The sequence below is a fragment of the Equus asinus genome, chromosome 11 (genome assembly GCF_041296235.1).
Source record: "Equus asinus isolate D_3611 breed Donkey chromosome 11, EquAss-T2T_v2, whole genome shotgun sequence".
Classification (NCBI taxonomy): Eukaryota; Metazoa; Chordata; class Mammalia; order Perissodactyla; family Equidae; genus Equus; species Equus asinus.
This window is the reverse complement of record NC_091800.1, coordinates 12,812,126-12,827,325: the sequence shown is the minus strand read 5'-3', so window position 1 is coordinate 12,827,325 and position 15,200 is coordinate 12,812,126. Positions and strand designations below refer to the sequence as shown.

Genomic DNA, 15,200 nt, shown 5'->3' with positions numbered 1-15,200 from the left:
ATAATTCCATGCTATGAAGCAAAGAGTGGGTGAGGACGAACTAGAGGAAGCCTGCTGCTGCTGCGGGAGGTGGGAAGAACGCTGAAGGGACAAGGAACAGTGCCTCAGCCTGGGATGTCCACTTATGGCGTCTGAAGAGTCCAGGCTAAACAAAGGTAGCTGAGCTGGCCCCAAACACAGGCTGTTGGACACAGTGGGAAAAGAGTATCCTGGGAGCTCCCGGTCTTCAAGCTGCAGCAAATCCAAGCTTAATTAATCTGAGAATAAATACGCCCCTGGGCTGCTGAGATAGAACATATTCTCCTGACCCCTACAGAGAGCAGAGCCAGGCAAAGCAGCAGAGGGTGAGAAGGGAGCGACAAGTCTCTCTTCTCATCTCCCCTCTCCTTCTGCCCCATCCTTCCAAGAATGGAGCAGGGAAAATGCGTAGATCCTCCTAGGCACACTTGGTAGAGGCTGGGAACAGGGCATCCTTGCCCAGCGGTCACAGGACTGGGTACATGGATCAAGGTTTTTAGCTGGAGACAACAGAATCCACTCTAGCCAGTTTCAGCACAAAGTGCATTTCTTAGGCATATGGATGGCTCACAGAATTACTGGAATGTCTGCATACAGAGACTCTAGGCTGAGATTCCAAGAACAGCCCCCAGATTCACGCCACAGAAATGGGTGGTCAAGGAGCTGTGTGGCCTCTGCCACCATCAGGAAGCTGCTACATCAAGAAGCCACTGTCTCAGCTGCCAGCCCCCAAATGACCCCTCCTCTGTCATGACCTCTCAAGCCAAATGGACCCCCATGAATTGTCTCCTTCCTCCAACTCAGTTCTCAAAAAGAATTTTCCACGGTCCATCTCCTAATGGAACCTACCTCACATAGCGGTTCCCTAGTAGCAAGGAAGGCTGGACAACACAGGGGTCCTGTTGTCACTTTTTGGATTCTACATTGGGAAGGAGGGTATTACATTGCAAGGACGTTTCAAATGTCAAGGGAGTAGTCAAGACGTTTTGGCCAGCCACAAATGACAAGGTAGCCACTACCTTGTATATCTACAATGGACTAAAAAATTTTTCAAGTCTCCAAATCCTAGAAACAGCACACTTAACATAAGAAATAAAAGAAAGCCTTTCATCTTTGAAGATATACAGGCTACAATAGCTTTATCAACTTTCCATTATCTAAAGAACAAAAATACATAATAATTAATCTGAAGTATTCAGATTAAGAAAGGGCCTCTCAACAGCCATATTTCTCCCAAATTACAATTTAATTATCTTCACTTTTCACATCTGAAAAAGCACTATTGCGATCATACACACAAATCGCAAGGTATGAATATCTATAGTGCCTTCGGGTCGCTGTCCCTCCTTGTCCAGCCTATGTTTCAACACGTATACCCATGCACAAAATCAGCCATCAACTCCCAACCCCAGGCATGTGACTGAGTCATTTTCTTACTGATGATCAAAGTCATACCTATAGCTAACTAGGTCCACGGACAACAGCAATAACACTTCTGGGTGCAGAGTTTTCAGAGCACGAATGTGCCCTCCTTTAGTCTCACAATTTATTATTCACTTTATTTTGCAGGCAAGTAAGAGGAAATACAGAGAGGCTGAGCAATCCATCTGAGGGGACTAGTAAGTGACGGAGCAGAAGCAAGAACCCTCAGGTGCCCGGCTCCTGTTCCAGGTCTTTCCACTCTACAGCATACTGCCTCTGGCTGAAAAACTCACTTGAGATCCATCAACTAAAAGCTCAGAGAAATAAAAGTTGATCCACATACCAAAAAAAACAAGACGAATAAATCCTTACTTGTTTACAAGTGGAATACTAAGGGCCCAGCCAGCCGCAAAGTCCGGATACTTAAAAACTGTAGGATTTTCAGAAAAGGCATAATGGTGAATTATTGTAGATTCTTCATCATGTAATGCTTTTCCTAAAAACCATTCCTGTTAAATAAAGATATAAAATGTCATTTTTTAAAAAATCCATTTCATGTAAGAACAAAAACAAAGTTATACCATTAGTTTTAGTTACATATTCTTGGTGATGGAGAATTAGCACAGACTATATATTTTTAAAGAATTTTAACAAAAATATAATATTCATATGATAATGAACATAGCATCATCTTTTTCTATAAACAGAGTAATTTAATGTCATAGCATCAAGATGAACAAAATGTTAGTCATTATACCATAAACATATAAAAGTGTTATTTTGTAGAATATTCCTTATCAAAATACTATTAAGGCAAAAATAACAGTGCTCCTTCATGCCCCACTGAGGTTTGCCAAAAGGAATTTGAAAAACTCCTTCCAGAATCAGTGCCTATTTTATTCATTTATTCATTCACTCATTCAATTAACACATAATATTAATTGTTATCACTTAACATTTAACTTTTATTCCAAACCAGGTGGGAACATAGCTATCCAATAGTGAGGAGACAGAAAACACACAGGTAAATAAAGTAGTTCAGGTAGAGACTGCAACGTGCTGTGATGAAAATTAAACAGAGTGACTAGGGGTTACCTTGGAAAGAGGGGGAACCTCTTCTGAGGCAACAATCGAACTGAGAGGAAACATCAAGGAGCCAGCTGTGCACAAATCTGGGGAAGCGCAGGTAGGCAGCTAACACAAAGTCCCCAAGGTGGTAAAGAGCTTGACACATCTGATGAAAAACGAAGTCCAGTGTGGCTAGAATTTACTGGGTGTGGGGAAACATGCTATGAAAGAGAGAGGCAGGAGACAGACCAGGTAGGTTGTAGATGCCAGTGGAAAGCAACACAGACTTTATTCTAGGTGTAATGGAAGACTTCCACTTCTGGCCACAACAGAATAGCCTGGATCAGACCTACTCTCCCACCAAGAACAAGCATAGAAGCTGGAGAAAATACTTAAAGCAAATGACTAAGAGTATCAAAAAACACCAAAGACAGAGAGGATGTGAGAGCTAATATCCCAGAGAGAAGGGAAGCCCATCAATGGGAACTGAACCTATTCACCTCCTTTAACCCTCAAGGAATTGGCTGGTTCCCAGAGCAGAGAATAACACACAACAGAAAACAGCAGCTGAGGACCTCTGTAGCCTTGCTGGACTGAGACAGAGGTTGGAGCTGGAAGCTGCCAAGAAGGTACAGATTTAGGAGGATCCCAGAGAATGAGCCCAAAGTCTGCATGTAATTTCCCTTAAACTCCTAGTTTGCACAAAAACCAGGGGAAAAACCAAGAGCCAAGTGGAAAGCAGCAGTGGAGAGGCTAGAAAGCTGAACAAAGACTTTAGCAGAGGTGCTGGGGAGCCCAATGCTGAAGTGCAGGGTCTGCCACGGGAAAAGGGGTCTAGGAGAAAGGGCAGTCTGTAAACAGACCTACCCAAACAAGGTCTACAACCCAGAGGAATAGTAAACCCTCCCACAGGAAGGGATATCATCACAGCCTCTTCCATTTTTCACACAAAACACCCAACATTTAGTGAAAAATTACCAGGCATGCCAAGAACCAAGACCAGACCAAAAACAAAAGAGAAATAGAAAGAGATGCACAGATAAATCAGACTTTGCAGTCATAAAAAAATACGATTCATATATTTAAGAAAATAGATGAAAAGATGAAGAATTTTACCAAAGAACTAGAATATATAAACAAGAGTCGAATGCAAATTCTAAAACTGAAAAATGCAATAACTGAAATTAGGAATTCAAGAGGACATTAGACACAAGCAAAGAGAAGATTAGTGACCTAAAAGGTAAGTCAGTAAAAAATATCCAGATTGAGGCAGAAAAAAAGAAAACAATAGGAAGAAAATACAGAAAAGAGGGCAAGAGCAACATGGGACACAGTGAAAGGTCTAAAATACATGAAACTGGAAACTCAGAATAGGAAGAGAAAGAAAATGCAACTGAATCAATTTTTGAAGAAATACAGGCTTAGAATCTTCTAAAACTGACAAAAGTCATCCAGCCATCAATTCAAGAAGCTCTATAAAGACAATAAAGACAAATACAAAAAAAACCACACATAGGCATATATTGGTTGAAAAACCACAGACAGAGAAAATCCTAAAAGTAGACTGGAGGGAGGGGTGTACACATGTCTTTCAAAGGAGCAAAAACAAGACATACAGTTGACCTTTGAAAGGAAACAATAGAACGTGAAAGACAATAGAACAACATCTTCACCGCGACAGAAAAAAATTACTGCCAACCTAAAATGCTATACCTAGTGAAACTATCTTAGATGGAATGAAAATCCACTGGAAGTTTTTGAGCAGATGAATGTTATGAATTGAATTACAGAGAGGCTAGATTATTAGGATGGCAAGAGTAGAAACCAGAAGACCAGCTAGGAGGCCCTCATAATGGTCAAGGCAAGAGATCACGGTAGCCTGGACCAGAGTGGTAGTGTTAAATACGGAGAGAAGACAGATGAGAGACATATTCTGGAGGCAGACTCAACTGGATATGCCAACATGGGGTTGAGGGGAAAAGAGGAATCAATCACGAGTCCTAGGTTTTTTTATATGGGCAACTGGATAGACAGTGATGCCATTTCTGAGATGAGGAAGACTAAAGACTGAAGAGGTTTAAAGGGACATTCAGAGCTGTTTTGAACATGTTGAGTTTGAGGCTCCTAACAGACAGATAAGTGGAGGGATTAAGGAGGCAGTTTAATATGGGAGAGAGGGGCACATGGCTCACTCCCTCAGTTCCTTCACACTCTGCTTGAAAGTGACCTGATCAGTGAATGCCCTATATAGAATAGTAAGCCCACCTCCAATCTATCCCTTATCCCTCTTATTCTGCTTTATTTTTTTCCATAGCACTTATTACCATCTGACACATTATTGGCATTGCCACTTATTGCCTATCTCCCCTGCAACAAGAATAGCCCTTCCTGAGGGAAGAGATGTTATCCATTTTGCTCACTGCTATTTCCCCAGTATACCTAACATGTAATAAGTACTCATTAGCTTTCTGTTAAAAGAATGGAGCAAGCCCAGGAGAGCTTTAAAACGCAACTATTCCTACTAAAGAAACTAAACCATTTAATTTAAATCAAGTACCCTAACTTCTGAAAGTTTTATCTATTTTCTCTCTTATCCAACCATCATCACCTCACTCCCTATTCCTCACCAGAAAATAAAAGCAGGAGAGATACAGTACTCTTTTTTTTTTGTTTCCACTGAGAAGACTTGCCCTGAGCTAAGATCTAGTGCCAATCTTCCTCTTTTTGTTGAGGAAGATTTGCCTGGAACTAACGTCTGTTGCCAATCTTCCTCTTCTTGTACGTGAGCCACCACGACAGCATGGCTACTGACAGACGAGTGGTGTAGGTCCACCCAGGAACCAAACCCAGGCCCCCAAAGAAGAACGCGCCGAACTGAACCACTAGGCCCCCCGGGCCGGCCCCAGAGTACTCTCTCTTAAGAGCCCTCTTCTGCTTGTGGTGGTTTCCCAACACCTCCCAGAGTCTTAGTTCTAGTCAATTCAGCAACAAGTCCTAACGGAACATGTGTGACAGTCATTAACATAACTATATGCTTGGGTTCCCAGGTCCACCTCACAGTTTTCTTCCTGATCCTTTGTCCACGGATATGTTAAGTCATCACTGGGCAAGAGGAATAACTGTAAGGCAAATGGCCTTGGCTTGAGATAGAAAATCCAACACCTTTTTAAAAGAAATCAGTAATATAACACTTCATCAAATGAATAAACATTAATCAATATGAAAATCATCAGATTTAATATATGTTAATACAGCTTATTTAAAAAAAAGAACACATCCGTATATATTTATCACTTTTCTCACTAATATTTCACTGTTATAATCTCCTGTTCCAAACAATTTTATGCAAAACATGTTTTTTATGTTTTAACATAGCAGTGTGTAGCTATTAGCTAATATATAAAATTGTTTTTCAAAATTTTTTCAGGGGGTTATACTGTAAACTACTTTAAGGGAGCCACTAATACAGAACCTGTGAAAAGCAGCACTCCTTCCTCTTTCTTAATTTTTTTCTCAATGGCTCCATAATAAAGACAATTATAATCAAGATAAACTGTAAAAGAATAGCTCAGACAATGTTCTATTAGTATTTTAGAATTACTCTTTATCAGCACCATGTTTTGCCTCTATGAAAAATAAAAAAGTCAGGACACTTCAGCAAATGCATACTTATATTAAAAGCATATGGCGGAAAAAAAAAGAAAGACGTCACCGGATATGGAAATTTATAGAAATCACTTAGAAAGGCAATTTAACAAAGATTAGTTACCTTAATAAAGATTAAATTTTTCCATTTAAAATATCATATTACAATATAAATTTGCATTAGTAAGAATGACAAAAAGATATTGAAGAGAAAAAACATCAGAATCAAACAAAATAAATGATACTCTAACACATTGCATAATATTATTTTAATGTAGCTTATACATGTCATTATCAAAGCCAGGTTTGCTTTATATTTTTTTCCTAAAATTTCAAATGATAGGGCAAAAAAACCAGACAGGCTTGAGCTAGCTTCAACATTATGTAATCGTTATTTCTTAACGCTAGTTTCAAAAGAAATAAAGCATCCTAGATTTTTTTTCACATGGTAGAGTTCAGAAAAGGGCGGGGGAAACATCTCATTTTACCTCTGCTCTGTACTTGCTTCTCATGAACTCGCTTTGAACTTTTAAATTTATCATTCCAATTTTCATTAAAAAGCAGAGTGAGTCACCATCTTCTGTACAGAATTAGAGCTACGGATAATGGAAAAATAATCTCCAGGTGAAATGAACATTAGGAGGAGACGAAAACTCCTACATCCTAGAAAAGATCTGGGAGTTTTTCTCAAGTCAAAAGGAAACATAAAAGCCTAACAAATGTTTCACATAAAACACAGCAGAAAGTACAGAGATGCTGGTCAGCATCATCTGAAAACACTGGCTGAGACACGGTCATAATTCTTCTCTCCTTTGAAGGAATTTTTTTTTAACCTAACAACCTTCTCACTCAATTATATCTGTACCTTCCCAGAAATCAAAAGCATGAAAAGAAATCATAACGCATCCTTCCAGCATTTAAACAGCACCGAAACCAGAGGTTTTATTACAGTAACACATTTACTCCAGTGTTCAGGAAACCAGTCTAATGATTACTGTTGCCCAAATTTTCGCATCTACATCAAGAAACCAAGCCGGCACCCAGAAGCCACCTTTCCTTCCTCATACCCTTATTAAACCTGATTCATTTTTGGAGTGGGCATCAGAATTGGGTGGGGCCCATGTCTAACAGTACCAGAAAGGAGTCAATTCCACTTACTCCAAATTTCAAGATTTCTATAGAGTGATCAGGGTGTAACCTGGGCTTCCCCAAGAGAACTGGATGGTTTACTCTCGGCACATCTCTAGGCAGCCTCTAAACCTCCTGAGGCCCCGAGCATAGCCCAGCAGGAAAGCTGACATTATAGGGTTCTTCAGCGGTTCGCAAACGTTTATTAACCACCTAGTAAGTGTTAAACACTCTGTTCAGTTCTAGGGATTTAGAGGTAAATGAGATCCAATTGCCACATCATATCTGCTCAAAATAAAATTTGAAAACATGAAAGTAATAGTGAAATTCTAACGCAACATGCATCCCCTCTCACCCCCAGACTTTCTCAAATATTGTTCCCTCTGCTTAGAACACTTTCTTTCTCCCCTATTAATTCCTACTCATCCTACAGGACTCAGATGACAAGTTACTTCCTGTCCTGACTCCGCCAGATTATGTTAGATTCTGTGCTACGTCCTGTGCTGCCCTTATTAAACGAGGCCTCACTTGTACCTGTCATTGCTTATCTAATGTCCGTCCCCTCCCTGCTCTTCTGCACCATCTGCGCAGTCAGGATCCTCGTCTGTCCATCCCAGCCCCTGTTCCCCATAGCGTTCCACACACAGTTGGTACTCAGAGAGTATTTAGCTAAAATAATATGTGGTCACTGTTGATAAAGAGAAATAATCAATTTAAATATTTCTTAACTCTGGGTTATAGTTTTTTAACTCTCTGAAATTGCTAACTCACGTAAATAGATTTTTTTTTCATTTAAAAATGGTTCATTATAAGTTCTATCTCTCTGAAAGCTACAAATCTCAAAGAGAATTATTTAAAGTGGCTTCCAGATACTCAACTATTATTTAGTTTTGTTTTGATTTTAAATTGTTTTTATTAGATTAAAAAAACCTCTTAACAAAATTAAATCTTCTTTTAAGCATTTTCCCTGAAAGATAAATACTGGTATTGAATATTGTATTCACCTTCGATGGGTCATATCTTCTGAGTGTTTCTAAGAGTTCTGGAATCTGTATTCTTGTCTCTTCTTCACAGAAGAAAATCCATGATGAATTTCTGCTATATGTTGCAGAAAAGCTGACAAAAAGAAACAGGTTACAGTAATCGCTTCTATAAGGTGAGTTTACAATAAAGTTTAAAACTGATAAGGAGGAAATGGATGGAACACATAAAATGGAAGAAATCTAGATTTTTTCCTCTATATTTTTCTTCAATGTATAGTTTCAGCTTATAGAAAAGCCAGATACTAATGGTTTATAAAACAGAGTTCTTAAAAGTTAATTCTCTTCATAACAACATCAGTTCAGAAGACAGATAATTTTCAAATATAAACAACAAATATATCGACATTTTATCTTTTAAGAAAGAAACATATTTAAAAATGAAAGCCATTCATGATTAAGAATCAACCATCAAGAAATCTGGTTAATGTAGCTGTCATAAAAAGTAGAGTTCAAATTTACTCTATTTACTGATTCTGAGCAAAAACACACCCTCTTGATAAGAAAACAAGGGAGGCTCTAAGTGTTCAGGCAGCAATGTGAATGGCTTACACATTCTGAGTTAAACGTACTGTGGCAACAATGGCAGGACGGTCCATGCACCTTCCTGCTCAGACAGCTGATGGAGGAGGAGGACTCTGGGGAGTTCCTAAAGAAACATCATCGAAGAGGAGAAATAAATAAAAATACAACATGACCACAACAATTAAAATAAAAGTCTCCATTTTAAAACGCAGGTAATTTTAGAGACCTGACATTTTACTCTTCATACAACTCTTTTTCTTCTCTTCAGGAGCTACTAGAAATGAGGGATTTGGGCTGAATCCACACAGCCTCTCCACCAGCCAGGCCGGCCAGTGCTGCAGACCTCCAAGAAGGTCCTCAGTGATCCGGGGAGCGGACCTAACATGCAGATTTGCAAAGGTGACTGGACAGGAAGAAGCAGTCACAGATAACTCAGAGGCAGAAAAACAGTTTTTATTGTATACACACCACTGGTAGCATATGGAAAATAAAACACTTCGGTTAAACAAAGAGGATATAATATCCAATTTACCTCATGTGAAAAAAAAATTTTTTAAGTACACTAAAACACCATGGTAATGAGGAGTTTGGGGTTTAAATACTAGAAATAGAATATTTAAGTAGTCAGGCAATAATAGCAACAGTATAATGATGGAATTTCAAAATTCCTTAGAAGGAACTAAGATCCAGAAATAAGCCATAACTATGGTTAAATAAACATGCATACAGATACAAGAGAAAGAGAGAGAGATTACTATTTCTAAGGCTAAGAATGTTAGCTTTGAAATAAAGCACGATTCGATATATTTCAGGTTGTTACAAGCCAAAGTCAGATATCTAATATGCTTGGACACGCCCCTCCCCAACAAACTTTAGTATGTTCTGTGTTTTAGACTAACTATATCCTGGTAACTGTATAGACCAAAGACTTTAAGAATACAGCCTAAATATCTGAAATATTACTGCACTAAAGTAGATTCCATACCAGTCTTAAAGTTCATATAAATTTATTACTTACAAAGAAGGGAATGATATTTAACATAAATCTTTGGAATTGAATATCAAATAAGTCTCATGTCTTTATTTTATGCAGTATTTATTTTAACTTCCTTGTACAAATATGAAATGCAAAACCAGTCATCACAGGTTAAATCAGACTAACAACATGGCATGTTAGAGATAAAAAGCAAACCTAAAGGCTGAATTAGCATTTACCCAATATAATTCACAGCTTTCCTACTGCTGATGCTAAATTATGCAGTAATTTTCATTGTCTTTTTAAAAATTGCAATATATATAATATTATATATATTCATGAGGAACTATATAAGAATAAAAATCATGCATGAAGAAAACTAGTAACATTAGTATTTGCATAAAACCTTCAAATAATTATGGGAGCATGCTAATATGAACTAGCTAGAAAAGAAACAGCAAATATTTTTTAAAGTTTTATAAGAAAATAAGTAGAGAATGAGCTATTAAGCACCAATTGAAATTATAATAATAAAGACTTTATAACAATGGAAATTTTACATCAAATGGGAAAACAGACACAATTCCAACTACGTAAGACAAATTCATATATGAAAAGAACCTGAAAAGAACAAGAAAAATGAAAATATTTGTGTCGAGATGACAAAAGTACTACATATATGCTTTAAAAATCCTTTAATAAAGTTAAAACATAGTTTACTTAAAAAAAATTTCTTGAGGAAAAATGACTGTACCTCAAAATTTTCCCTCCAAACAAAATAACTATCCTTCCTAGTTATAGAAAATATATAAATGACGTCAACAGGTATTACACCTAGACAGGTGACCTCTGCAGAAGGGCTGTCAGGGCACTTTCCTAGCAGAGTTGCAACGACAACAAAAGTTACGAATAACTTCTGTCACAACAATAAAAGTGCAGCAGACAAAGGTTTCATCAGCACAAAGGAGGAGTTAAATTCTAGACTAAAATAAACTCTGTGGGTTACTAGTGGACTATAATTATTCCTATCTCCATCACTTTTTGTTTACTAAATCATATGCCTGGATTTCATATTTGCTTCACTTGGGGAATACACAAATGGCAATCAAGTTATCCCCCAATAGAAACATTTCAAAAACACACAAATACTCATATGTATTAGCACTTCTGAGATAAAATAATTTAAAAGGCCAGAAAAAAATTTTCCAAATGATCTTATCTCAGTTCTTACCCCTTGCAATTGTAATAATTTATTTTTTTTCTATCTGTCTGCTCTATCTAACACCACCACAAGATCTAGACCTGCTTAAAGGTGCTGTCTCACCAGCTTACAGCACTTTTAGACGCAAACCAAGTTTTTCTAATATGTAACTGGATGGATGACTAAGAAAGAGCTTTCAAATGAAAAATCAAGGAGAGAGTAAGAAAATGTTATATCAACAGAGCCGTTTGGAATAAAAGCTACAGTAAAGGCACTCATGCACACAGCACTGTCTGTTGTCAGTCTAAATGATGTCTATTCACCAAACCATGCTACTCTTTCAAACCTAAAAGGTAAGGCAAAATCTGAGCAATAATGAGATGATGCCATAATAGAGGCAAGCATAAGAAAGCTAAAAATACAAATGATCAAATGTAGGTAATGACAGAAAAGGGAAAGAAAATGAAAAGCTGACCACAGCAATTTACACTCCTTATGTCAACTCTGTTTGTCTCATTGAACCAAAGTCTACCTTAATTTCCACCATGAGCATCTACTGACATCCTAATAGGCACCCTGAAGTCAGAAAGCCTTCTGGACTTCGTCAGTACTTCCTTTGAACATATTTCTTATCGAGGCATATATTCACATTTAAAGCTGCTAATAGTTATAGAGGACAGACAAAACCAACACTCTAATTCATTACCTGGTTCTTAGACATAACCATCATCCTCACTTGGGAAAGGGTTTGATTCCATAATGGAGCATTCTAAAAATGCTCTGAGAATGGAGAAAGCCCATTATTCCTGATATGGAGGGAAACGACTAAAAATTTATATCTATAAATATTAATAGGATGAATGAAAAAGCCAACATTTGAACAAGGACTAAAACAGATTAATATTTTAAATATCATAAATAACTTTAATTATTAGGCAAATTTGGTTCTGAATCACTTTAGTCTTTCTGTCCATCTGGAAAGAATCCAACTCATTTAACTCCAGGCTGCTGCCCTTTTCGCTTGTCAACAGACTGCTGCCCAACAATTGTAACTCATCCATACCTTAATTTAAAAGATAAGCCTAGCAGTACATGAGTTTATGGTCTAATTCAGTGTCACTATTCAGACCAAGTACTAAATTTGAAAGCAAAAGCCAAGACATTCGTTCAGTATTAGGCAAAGGTTCTCAAAGGCTGAATCCTGTGTAAAGACTGAATCCAGTTCAACTGTATTTCCAATTCCAACTATTACATAGTCCTTAGGCACTGAACTGAGCTTTTAGACCAACAAATAAATTATGATGAAAATTAACATGAAAATTAATATAATTTCTTCCATAAGTAGGTAAAACTTATGAGAATAATAATGGAGATGTATAATATGCTGTTTGGAACATATATCAGATTTACTAGCCTTTAAAAATCCAGTCCTCATTTATGGATCAGTAGATTATATGTGATGCTATAGTAACATTATTATAGCAGGAATCTGAGTCTACATTAAAAAAAAGAGTGATTCTCCCAGATATCCGTCTTAATCATTAACTGTCCTTTCCTAACAAGAGAAAAATATTACCTCATTATTTATAAAATTTATTTTTATAAACTATTTTGAAATGCATTACTAAGTACAGTTTTATAGCTCACATAAATCTGTCTTAACTAATCATTCATTCATCCACGAAAGGCAGTAAAGCTCAGCGTTTAAGGACCTGATCTCTGCAGCCAAAGCCCTTGAATCAGTATCATCGCTCCATCCTTCTGAGCCATGCAACCTTCAGCAAGTTCCCAGACCTGTGTCTCTGTTATCTCATCACTAATATGGGGATAACCATAGTCCTGGGGATTGAGTGAGTTAATACATGTCACATACCTGGCACATGATAAGTATGTGATGGTTGTTGACATCATGATTTTAAAAAATTTGTTGAGCAACTATAACGTGCCAGGCACTGTTCTAGGAACACAGTGAACAGCTGTGAAGACACAAGGCAGAGACCCTGCCCTCTTGGATCTCACATTCTAGTGAAGGGGGCAAGCAATAAGCAAATAAATACAGACTATAATGTCAGGGATCAATGGTATAAAAAGCAAGCCAGCTGAAGGGACGAGTGAACAGGACAGTTTACTAATTAGCATGGAATTATTCCCCCACATCAGCTGCACCAATCTGCTGCCCAGGTGACCACGGCCCAGTCTGTGCATCAGGAGGCAGCAGAACAGAGACAAGACTCTGGCACCAGTCAGAATTGAGATACAGGCCTGACTGCACTATGAGTGACGTCAGCATGCGCAAGTCACTCAATCTCTCTAAGCCTCAGTTTCCTCTCTGCAAAATGGGGAGAAAACAGAAACCACTCCAGAGAGTTACATGAGCTGATGCTTGTAAACAGCACAGCACAGTGTGTAGGGGCACTAAATAAAACAATACGATGATGGGCACTCAATAAAAGTCAGCTCTGATTACTACTGTAGTTTCCAACTCTGTCTCTACTCCAGACCCTGGCACCTCCACTCTGCTTTGCCAAACAGACACTCATCATCTTAGCTTACAGAGGCACTCATCTTCCTGTTATTCACCCACTGCTAACATCCAGTGAGACCCAAGACTTACTGCCTCCATCAGTGGGAGTCCTCACAGTTGCTACAGACAGGAGTCTAGCAAACTCTGACTCCTCCTTCAAGGCTCAACTCAAATGTCACCACCTTTGCTGACATTTCCAGGCACGGCTGGCTGCTTCCTTGCCTGTGTCGGCACAGTGCTGTGCTGATGTTGCTTCACGCAGCAACGTGCAGTGCTTCCCCTACTACAATGAGCCTCCTGGAGGGTGGGCACAGGCATGGCACCGTCCACACTGACTGTCCCGGAAGAGGCTGCCCTGCTGGGCATCACTGACCACTAGCACTGCCCTTGAGGAGCACTCACTTCCTCCGCAAACTTGTATGTGCTGGTCCTTAACTTGGTCCCCCGTGTCACCTCTAGACACTGGGCACTGATGTCACCACCAGAGGAGTGAGTTCTAAAGTGACTGGCTTCTTTGGGTCCCTGGCTCCAGACTCAGAATCCTGCATGGCAACGTCTGACTGGCCAAACTTGACGACAGGCTGGCCTCTCCTGAGCCTGGTGACACGCAGCATTTAGCCTCTGGCGTTCCAAGTGGGCCAAGCCCCAGCTCTCACCAGACTCATACATAGTAGAGTTCTCCAGTACAGGGCAGGGGTTCAAATGCTGGGCAGCCAAAAAGAGACAAACGTTCACGATTCAGCCTTCTACACGGTGTGAAGAATTCACTATTGCTGAACGACCTCCCCAGAGGAAGTGGACTCGGTCCCAGTGTTCTGTTTTCCCCTGGATCATCTTGTGTGGGCCCTTGCATAAAGTAAATATTCAATAGAGATTTATTAAATGAATGGATGAATAAATTCTTATTCAACAGCAATGTAGTAAAGTCTCCAGTTTAATAAAGAACAATCTATTTTAATAAATTATAGTAAATAATATCTCTCAATTACCACAAAAAATGAACTTCTAGTAAGTACACTAATTAAGCATCCACTGCTCTCACCTAAAAAAGAAAAGGTCAGTCATAGACGGCAACATGACTCTCACTCACAGTGTCTCCTTGCCAATAAAAAAATTTCTAAAAATAGGAAACACGAGGCCATCTTCCTCAGGCTCCCTTCACACTCACCGGTGAAAGGCTTTGCTCTCGCTTTCCTGACTTAATCTTATGGAAATAAGGTTTTTTTTTAAACTAATGAGCCAAAGCCTGACTAATTCTTCTCAAGAAAACAGTGATTTCCAAAACTTTCTGTCAACGAGCAAAAAGAATCATTTATTTGTAAGGTTGAGATTCTGCCAGGTCTTAAATACAGTTCATATCACAAAAGAAGGCAATTGAATTAGAAGTGTCTGTTCTTTGCAAAGCGACTGAGTTGGGGGTGGGGAGAGTGGCGAGGTTTCTAAGCAGCTAGTCGGGCTCCATGTGGCCTAAAGTAGAACATGTAATCCAACACCTGCCACAAAATGTAATCTATAGCTGCACCATCCCACACACCCACTCCTCAAAAAACCCTTATCAGCATCTCCCACTTCTGAATTTTCTTTTCTGTTTTTGCAGGTTGTCTTAAAAATGCAACCATAATTTATGTGTGATTCTGCCCATATCTTAGGTCC

At 38.7% G+C, this 15,200-nt stretch overlaps 1 protein-coding gene across 1 annotated transcript in view; it reads right to left on the bottom strand.

The window, feature by feature from the left end:
• Positions 1 to 15,200, bottom strand: part of B3GLCT (beta 3-glucosyltransferase) — a 95,683-nt gene that overhangs the window by 46,788 nt on the left and 33,695 nt on the right. The window contains exons 5-7 of the mRNA XM_044777327.2: positions 8,894 to 8,970; positions 8,286 to 8,397; positions 1,813 to 1,949 (exon numbers count right to left, since the gene is read on the bottom strand). Coding sequence (XP_044633262.2) covers positions 1,813 to 1,949; positions 8,286 to 8,397; positions 8,894 to 8,970 — 326 coding nt within the window. The remainder of the gene's footprint in view (positions 1 to 1,812; positions 1,950 to 8,285; positions 8,398 to 8,893; positions 8,971 to 15,200) is intronic.